This window comes from Mustela putorius, unplaced genomic scaffold (assembly GCF_011764305.1).
Source record: "Mustela putorius furo isolate JIRA1106 unplaced genomic scaffold, ASM1176430v1.1 tig00000551_pilon_pilon_pilon, whole genome shotgun sequence".
NCBI lineage: Eukaryota > Metazoa > Chordata > Mammalia > Carnivora > Mustelidae > Mustela > Mustela putorius.
In genome coordinates, this window is record NW_025421412.1 from 11,097,169 (window position 1) to 11,106,096 (window position 8,928).

General features: G+C 57.9%; 1 protein-coding gene across 2 annotated transcripts; it reads right to left on the minus strand.

Annotated features, from left to right (window-relative positions):
- Window positions 1-709: 709 nt before the first annotated feature.
- ZIC2 (Zic family member 2) lies at window positions 710-6,726 on the minus strand. 2 transcript variants are annotated; one of them, XM_045081361.1, is made up of 3 exons: window positions 4,341-6,726; window positions 2,360-2,523; window positions 710-2,134 (listed from the first exon to the last, which is right to left on the minus strand). In XM_045081361.1, exons 1-3 carry the CDS (start codon window positions 5,410-5,412, stop codon window positions 1,787-1,789), a joined length of 1,584 nt encoding a protein of 527 aa, XP_044937296.1. In that variant the 5' UTR covers window positions 5,413-6,726; the 3' UTR covers window positions 710-1,786. The 2 variants fall into 2 exon arrangements, with proteins under 2 accessions (XP_044937296.1, XP_044937297.1); XM_045081362.1 differs by having other exon boundaries at window positions 2,035-2,171.
- Between the last annotated feature and the right edge of the window lie 2,202 nt (window positions 6,727-8,928).

The following is an 8,928-nucleotide window of genomic DNA, read 5'->3' on the forward strand; positions in this document are numbered from 1 at the left end:
GTCCACCTGACCATTTCAATCTTTTTCTTATTCTTCTACCGAATTCTTGAAGGATTCTCTTTTGTCTTGGGGCAACGGTTTATTGCTTTCCTAAATTCAAATGTACTCTCTATCACCTTCTCTTGGACATTCTAGTTTTTGGTGCACAGCTTTGTGAAGATAAGCAAAATTTCTTGAGCAAGCTCTCTAAAATTTCAAGAAAAAACTTTTGGTAGAAAAGGGCCCTTAAAGCTCTAATCACTGGGCCAAGTTCAAAAACAAAGTACTCAGTTCAGTTTTAAACGTGCAATTAAAAATAACTATACCTCAGCTTTTCAGAGGGAGGGAGAGGAAAGGGGGGGCAGGGAAGAGGGAAAACAAAGAATAAGGAAATGTTTAGTGCTCTTAAATCCAGTCCAAATAGCTGAAAGAAAGGCATTCCCTCAGATAATGGAGCCATTAGAAACTCTGAAGGTTCCTGCTGCCATTCCTCACAGGGCCCTTCCAAAAATTTAATTCACTCTCAGCTACAAACAAAGGACATAGAAAATAATTTTGAGACTTTCTGCCAAAGAGGCAGTTTGGTCTGGTTTCTGTGCGTACACATACCTTCCCTCCCCAGAACGCAAGGTGGTACCTCCTATTCATTTAGGCGGCCGAACCATACCCACATCAACCCTCAGCTTCCCGTTTTCTTCAATAACTTTGCTAGAAAAAAATAGTATGTTCATGCAGTTTCAACACATTTTATTATATTTCTGTATGCATTACTCTCAAAACATATCACAAGAAATGATCAAACCACTTAAAACCTTCAAATAAAAAATCTGAAACAGTTTATGCCCACAATTGTACATATTTATAGTTAAGAAACATTCTTTATAAATATTGTTTCCTCTGTAGCAAGTTAATACCATAATTTAATTACAAATGGATAAATATGGTAACGGGTATTTACAGAAGGAAGGGTGTTATTACGGAAAAGCTAACGGCACGACGTTTATTTCCCCCACAATCTTTCATACAGGAACTAACAAATTGAACTTGCAAAAGCACTAAAACATCACATGTAAACCCAGCTAACAGAAAAATACATTCACAAGCGTTGGTGGTGGTGTGTGTGTGCGCGCTGTGGATGAATGTGTTGAAGAAACAGAAGGGAGACTTTGGCACGGCTCGGTTTTTTTCCAGTCTATAGTTGCATGAAGTTTACAATCAAGTTGCCTCATAAAAAGGAACACAATATTCAATACCACAATACAAAATAAACCATTTTCTTCCACATTACTTAAAAAGAAACCGGGTAAACTAAAAAGGGAAAAAGAAAAAGCCCATCACTTGGGGAAGGGAAGAAAGGCAGGAAGGAACGCAATCCGGAGAGTTACAAATGGACAAACGTCTATACACCAAGAAGCCAGTAAAACCACCTTGGAGAAGGAAGAAGTTTGCTATGTACAGTTTGTCAGAAGACTGGGAACTGGGTGAGAAGGAAAGGGGGTGGGGTTGGAGGTGGTTAAGGATGGGGTTTTGTTCAATATTTTTATGGGTTTTTTATTTTTTTAATTTTTTTATTTCTTATTTTAAGTTTTCAGCTTCTGAGACTCTGGAAGGGGTATTTTTGCTTTTCATGCCTAGATTATTTTTTTAAAAAAACTTTTAAAAATCCTTCTGCTGGTAAAATCATTTTCATCATCATAAAAATCAGATTCATAATTTTAACAACACATCACAGGGTGCCCTTGGCGCTGGTCCCCCGGAGGGCTGCGCCAGGGTGGGGACAGGGAGAGGGAGAGAGGCCCCGGGCCTCTCACACGTACCATTCATTGAAGTTGGAGGAGAGGCCGCTGTGGCCCCCGGCTGTCCCGCTGCCCCCGCCAGAGCTGCCGCCGCCCCCGCCTCCCGCCCCGCCGCCACCCCCGCCGCTGCCTCCGCCTGAGCCGCCGCCCGCGCCGCCGCCGCCGCCCGAGCCTCCGCCCCGGTGCACCGCGGACACGGCCGCCGCGGCTGCCGCGGCTGCCGCCGCCGCTGCCGGGGAGAGGTTAGAGCTGCTCTGGGGTTCGGCGCTGGGGGACACCAGCCCCGGGGGCGTGGAGGACTCATAGCCCGAGCTGGCAGCCGGAGAGGACTCCGAGCCCTGGGGGGAGGACTCATGGACCTGCAAGACAAAAGCCGGGAGGGGAGACCAAAGGGGACTGGGTGTGAGTGCAGCTGCTGTGGGGCCCGAGCTCCCGGGGGGAGGACCCCCAGAAACGCCCCCCCTACTTCCACACCGTCGGGTCCCCAGGGAACCCTGGCCTTCCCAGGTTGGCCAGGGTTGTCCAGGCCGGCCCCGCACCGAGGTCCGGCCGCCTCGCAGTCCTCCCGGCCTCCCCGGTGGTACCTTCATGTGTTTCCGCAGCGAACTGGGGTGCGTGTAGGACTTGTCGCACATCTTGCACAGATAGGGCTTATCGGAGGTGTGGACGTGCATGTGCTTCTTCCTGTCGCTGCTGTTGGCGAAGCGCCGGTCGCAACCCTCGAACTCACACTGGAACGGCTTCTCCCCTGTGGACAGAAACATCGGCACTTGCTGCCCGCACACCCAGAGCCCCCCAGAGCCCCCACCCACTCTGGAAGGAGCAAGGCCGCTTCCCGAAGTTAAGGAGGACCTGGAAGGGCCTGGGTCGGTCCCCTCACAGGTCGGATTGTCTCTGCGGCAGAACTAACATGAAATTAACCGCCTTCCCACCTGCCCTTCCTGCTTATTTATTTCATATTTTAATTCTCTTCCAGACTGACACCCATTTCCTCCTATTTATAATGAATCTCAGGTAGCACCCGGCCCTGCCCACCTTTCCACAGGACTCCTTGGACTCGCAGTTTCTAACAATTGGTCTGGCCATGGAGAAGCTGTTATTATGACAAAATATTTAGGGCATTATCAAAATCACACAGGCTGCTGGGCTGCTGTCGGTTTGTCTCTGGAGCCAATAGGCAATTACATTTGGAGTTGCTATGTTGTTTGGGGATGGAGCTGTGGATCATGACTGAGCCAGTATTTTTCATCCAAAATTCTGTGAATTAAATTAACCGTTATTCTTAGTCTCACTTCTAGTCATTTTAAAATAGGTCGGGGAAAAAGGCAAATATTAGAGCTAAAACAGCATATAGCCAAGGCAAAGGCACAGGCTGGGGCGGGGGGGTGCTCAGCAAAGCCTTTCAAAATCTCCCTGTTTAATTTTCTGGCGGTCCCTGCATCCTGTTGCCAGAATTCCAAATGCTTGGAGTCATTTAGAGGTGTGAGAACTCAAACAACGTTCCTCTTGGAAAGGGGAGCATTTAACGTTAAATTCCATTAGCACCTAAATTGTTTTTTAAAGACATCCGCTCAGACACAGGACTCGAAAGCATTTCATGCAAATAAATTTCTCAAATTTTAAACCTTGTTAAAAGCTTGTCTCGCACCTCGGCTCCCTCCCTTCCCGGAAGAGAACAATAGGCCGCTGGCGCATCCCCACTTCGGAGTAAATATTGACGGGGGAAGTTGCTAAAACATTTGGCTTTCTTTTAGGAAATCGTCTGGCACGATTTTGGCTGGGACCTGGTCAGAGATGAATAATCTAGGAGTCTAGAGGCGCCTTCTTTTTGCAGCTTCCTCTTCTCACGCGATTGCCCTGCGGGGCCGTGGTGCCCCGGGGTTTTCTTTGACCGGGTTGTTGGTCCAAGTTTGGAATCGCAAACCCTCTGGTACCCATTACAGAATTTCACAAACTACTGCGAACCCACCGTAAAGCCCCGTGATCTACCCCGAAATGGGCTTTAAAAACACCTTTTTCTTTTTTCTTTTCTTTCTTTCTTTTAATGAGAAATACCTTACAGCTTGGACTCACAACAGATTCATTTAAGGGTAAAACAGTCCCGGGAAGGATTTTTGGACCGCGAGTACAAGAAGTGGGAAAACACATAAGCCACCCAAACACAGACACGCAGTCGGAGCAGAAAAGCACATCCAGACAAGCTGGCAAAATCCTCTCTAGGCTCGATTCCCGGGCACCGAGTTGGAGAGCAGTTTTATTTTGTGCGTTCTATTTAGAACGGAAATTATTAACCGGGGCTGAGCAAACGAAGGGATTACACCCCTCAAAACATACATTTGATGTTACACCGACCATTTAAAACCCAATTTCCGTTCATGGAAAAAACCCAGCCCGATAATATTCTTTCTTTCTCCAACAAAAACAAGCCGCTGGCTGTCTCGCACACACAAAAACACCTCCCATCCCGGAGCAGGAGCAGGAGCTGGCGGTCTGCGCGTTTCCCCCAGCCAACCAACCACAGCCTCTCTCTTCCCCGCGCCCCATCCCGAGCCGGCCCGCAGTTACCTGTGTGGGTCCTTTTGTGGATCTTGAGGTTCTCAGAGCGCGCGAAGACCTTGCCGCAGCCCGGGAAGGGGCAGGGGAAGGGCTTCTCGCCCGTGTGCACGCGGATGTGGTTGACCAGTTTGTATTTGGCCTTGAAGGGCTTGCCCTCGCGCGGACACTCCTCCCAGAAGCAGACGTGGTTGCTCTGTTCCGGGCCGCCGACGTGCTCCACGGAAACGTGGGTCACCAGCTCGTGCATGGTGCTGAAAGTTTTGTTGCAGCTCTTCTTGGGGTTGCTCAGCTGCTCGGGGTCGATCCACTTGCAGATGAGCTCCTGCTTGATGCACTGCTGCCGCATGTAGCGGAAAAAGGCACCAGGGTGGTGGTGGTGGTGGTGGTGGTGGGCCGCGGCCGCTGCCATGTTCATACCCATGTTCATATTCATGGGACCATACTGGTTGTGGAGCTGCGCCGCCGAGTAGGGGTCGGTCCGCGGGCTGGCCACCTGGCGGTACTGCTCCGAGCGCCCGAACACCTCGCCGGGCAGCCCTAGGCGCATCTGCCCGTTGAGCACATTCTGCGAGCCGTGCGGCCCGTGCTGCTCCGGGAGGCCGGGGAAGAGAAGGTGGCCCTGCGCGTCCGAGTGCGCATGGTGCAGGCCGCCCGCTCCTGGCCCAAACAGCCCGTGCTGCCCGCCGCCCGGCGCAGAGTCCCCGAAGCCGCGGCTGCGGAACAGGAAGTCCCGGGTGGAGTTGAAAGGCGGCCCAGAGTAGGAGCCGACGTGCGCGGCATGGGGCCCAAGCGCGGCGGCTGCAGCGGCAGCCGCGGCAGAGCCGGGGTAGGCGCCGGGGCCCTGCGACGTGAACGCCGAGCTCTGGCCGGGGGACAGCTCGTGCGCGCCGGGGTTGAGCTTGAAGGCGCCCATGTGCGCGGCCGCCGAGTCCACGAAGCCGTTCTGCGCCGCGGCCAGACTCAGTTCGCGGTCCTGCATCTCCGCAGCGGCCGCCGCCGCCGCCGCGGCCGAGTGGTGATGGTGGCGCGCGAAGCTGCCCACCCCGATGGCCGGGAACTGCGGCCCCGCGTCCAGGAGCATGGCCAGCGCGCCCACCCGCCCCGCCGGCCCCGGCGAGCCCCGCACCTCCTCCGCTCCCACTCCCGCCCCGCGCGCGGTGCGTCCAGCGGCCGCCCGGCTCCGAGCGCAGGCGGCGGTGGTGGTGGTGGCGGCGGCTTCAGCCCCGGGAGCCGCGCTCGTGCGCCCGCCGCCTCCGCCGCCGCCTGGATCTGCCTCGGGCGGCCGGGCGCGGAGCGAAGGCGCGGAGAGGAAGAGGAGGAGGAGGCGGCGGCGGAGGAGGCGCGGGAGGAGGAGGAGGAGGAGGTGGAGGAGGAGAAGAGTCCAAAGCCAGGCGGAGAACCAAAGTGTATTAAAGGAGCTGCGGCGGGGGCGGGCGGGCAGGGCAGGGGAGGGCGGGCGGGAGGAGGGAGCGGGAGGGAGGTGTGGGGAGCGGAGTGGAGAGGGGGGCCGACGGGGGGCGAGCGCAGCGCCGCGGCCCCCACCCCTGCGCGCACCCGCGCGCGCACGCACACACTCACTCGCTCGCACGCCCCGCGGGCCCCGGGCCCGGCAGCGCCAAGCGGCGCCCGCAGAATGAAATCACAGCCGCGGCGGGGCCACTGTGCCCGAGCGCGGCGGCTGTGCACCGGCTAGGCTAGCGGACGAGGAGGGGACGGAGGCGAGCTCTGCGCTGGGCGCCCCGGCCCGGCGCGCCCACGGCTCCACCTGACCGCGGCGGGGGCACTGGGGCGGCGGGCGGAGGCCGGGCGCCTTCTCCGCTGCGCGCTGGGTCGGCCGTTCCCTCCCCCGCGGCCCTACTCGCGCCGCCCCGCGCGCGGCGGGTATTGTTCGGCGCAGCGGCCGCGGTGTTTAGCCCTCCTCGTCCTCCGCGCTTGGCATTGGCTGCGCCTCGCGTAGTAAACTTGCAGCAGCCGCGAATTCCCCCAGATGAAGGAAGCTGCCGCGCCGCTCCCTCTTTCTTTAAGTTGTGCAGGAGGAGGAGGCGGGGGAGGAGGAGAGACGGGGGCTGTGGGAGGGGAGAAGGCTTGCAGAGGGAGGGGAGGAGGGGAGGCTGGGCTGAAAAACAATAACAACAATAAAAAAGTGATCTCTAGCTCGCTCGCTGCCTCTCGCCCGTCGGCCACAGACGCTGGACCCGGAGCGGGCAGCCGCGCTCCCGAGGACCGACCGGAGTCCGAGATCCGAGCAAGTGCGAAGAAGCCAAAGCAGGTCCCCACCCCACCTCCCCGCCCCCCCTTCACGGGTGCGGTGGGCTCCGCTCTGTTTATTTCGGTGGGCTCTGCAGCCGACGCCGCAGCCTTTTATTTATTTTTTTTTTAATTTTTTTGTCTCCTCCTTTTCCTCTCCCCTCCCCCGCTCGCCCCCGCGTCTCCCGCCCCAGCCTCCCCCCTTCCCTCCCGCTCTCTCTCTAGCTCTCCCTCCCGCTCCAGGCCGGGACTCCCGGTCACACCGCCCCTTTAACGGCGGCTCCCGCCCCGCCCGCCCTTCCGCCGCCACCATTGGCCGGCGAGGCCCCGTCAATCCGGCGCCCCCGCCCCGCGGCGGGTCCGCCCCTCCTCCCGCGTTCTCCCGGAGCTCCCTGCTGCCCCGGCAGCCGCGGATCCCGCGGCTCGTCACAGCCAACCGGGCCTGCCAGCCTACAGCTCCTCGCCCGCGCGGCCGGCGCTGCGGCTCCCGTTCGCGCCCGGCCGTGGCTGTCCCCGGAGTCGGGAGGCCCGCGTAGTGCCGGCCCGGGCGGCGAGGTCGCCGTGCCCTTGGCCGGGTCCGGAGGAGACAGCACCCTGCACTCGCGCCCTTCTGCAGAGGCCGCCGACTCCCCGGGGACCCGGGCCGCTCCCGGCGGGCACCGAGAGCGGGCGGCCGCGGCCACTCGAGAACTTGGTTGGCAACCGGGTTCGCCGGGCGGGAGGTGCCACGAGCCGGGACTCTCCAGGCCCCGGACCCAGGCGGGAGCGCGCGGCGGGGAGCGGCCCGGGGACCCGGCCCGGGGTCGGTTAGCCCTCTCCCTAGCTACTCCCCTCCCCTCCTTTACACTTACTCTGTGGCACTGAAAACACAGGTGCTGGATGGTGGGCCTCGGGAGAGCCAGACATGCCCCTTTCTCCTACTATTGGGACACTCACCCAGACACCGCCCCCTGCCTGGCGGTGGCCCCCCACCCGCGGCTCAGCGCCCTCCGCTCCCCCCGCCGCTCGCGTCCTGCTCCGATTACAGCAGTAAACACTGGGCAGCGGCCCCCGGGAGGGAGGGGGGGTTGATTGGAAGTCGTTTAAAGGCAGTGTTACCCTCGGGGTGGATGCCCAGATGCCCTGGCCGCCGCCGCAGTGGGGTGGGATGTATGGGGACGCCGGAGGCGCGCGGCGAAGCAAGGCTCGGGCTGGAGCTGGGCGGAGGGGCAGGCTCAGGGCCTCCCGAGAAGAAGCCTCCAGACTGGTAGGGCTTAAACCTTCTAGAAGATATTTACCACTCCTTCTGCAGGACCTGGGAACACCACCAACCCCTCCTTCGGGCGGTGGCGGGGCCGGGCAGCTCCCAGTGCCGCGGCAGGCCCGCCTCGCGGCTCTGGGGCTACAGCCGCTCCCCCTCACCCCCGGGATCCCGGTTGGCGGCTGGGAACATTTCCTGCCCCGCTGCCGAAAGCCTGCACTCCCAGAGGTAACCGGAGAGGGTACGCCGGGCCCGGAGGCTGCAGAGGTGTGAATGAAAGGCCTGAAGCCAGCGCCTTTCTTCGCCTAGTTGTCTAGAGAACCGCTTTTATTTACAAATCTCTGAGAGTTGGAATAAAATTCAAATAGAAGATAACCAACATGCATTTAAAATTTTCACGTTGAAATGAAATCAACAAAAACGCGGGAAGACAGCTCTAGCTCGCTATTGCTGGGAGAACCCGGGCTCTGTCGGCGGTCACCGGCTGTCACTCTCGGCTTAAGCGGGCTTCTGAAGGTCGGAGCTGGCCGAAGCCCCTTCCCGGAGGTGCCCAGTGTCCTCCCGCCGCCCCCACCCCATTGCCGTTAGAGGGGGGGCAAGAAGTCGGGAAACCTGGGTCATCTTGTCTGAAAGCCCAAGATTTTTGTCTGGAAGCTGGAGATTCTTCCCTTACCGGAAAGGAGGAAATGTTCCTTATTTCCACACACCTCGGGGTGGGGTGGGGTGGCAAGTGCCAAACTGTATCCCTAAGCAGAGAGGGCATTAGACTGAGAGAGACCGAGAAAAGAGAAAAGTCTCCCAAGGAGAAAGGCTGCCCTGCTGCATTGTATCAATTAAAAAAAAAAAAAAATCCCCAGTATACAGGCTTTCACACTTTTTTACTTCATTCATCTATTTATATAGGGGTGGGGCGTCATTGAAAGAGCTTACTCCAAAAATATTGACTAAACAAAATATTTTCTTAGAGAATGGTCTTCTTTCCCATCTAGAAACCTCGCTTCCCTCCTTTTCAAGCCACCAGACGGCAAGTTTTCCTCTTGTCCCGCGTTCTCACCTCCTCCCCAGTCGTCTGTCCCCCCTCTCGGCCCCATTCTCTCCGTTCGCTTTGAT

Excerpts from the sequence above, each read along its gene's own strand:
- ZIC2 (XM_045081361.1), bottom strand. The coding sequence starts at position 5,412 with ATGCTCCTGGACGCGGGGCCGCAGTTCCCGGCCATCGGGGTGGGCAGC. Across the intron at positions 2,524-4,340 it reads CCACAAAAGGACCCACACAG|GGGAGAAGCCGTTCCAGTGT; the intron begins GTAACTGCGGGC and ends TTCTGTCCACAG. Across the intron at positions 2,135-2,359 it reads CGCTGCGGAAACACATGAAG|GTCCATGAGTCCTCCCCCCA; the intron begins GTACCACCGGGG and ends TTTGTCTTGCAG.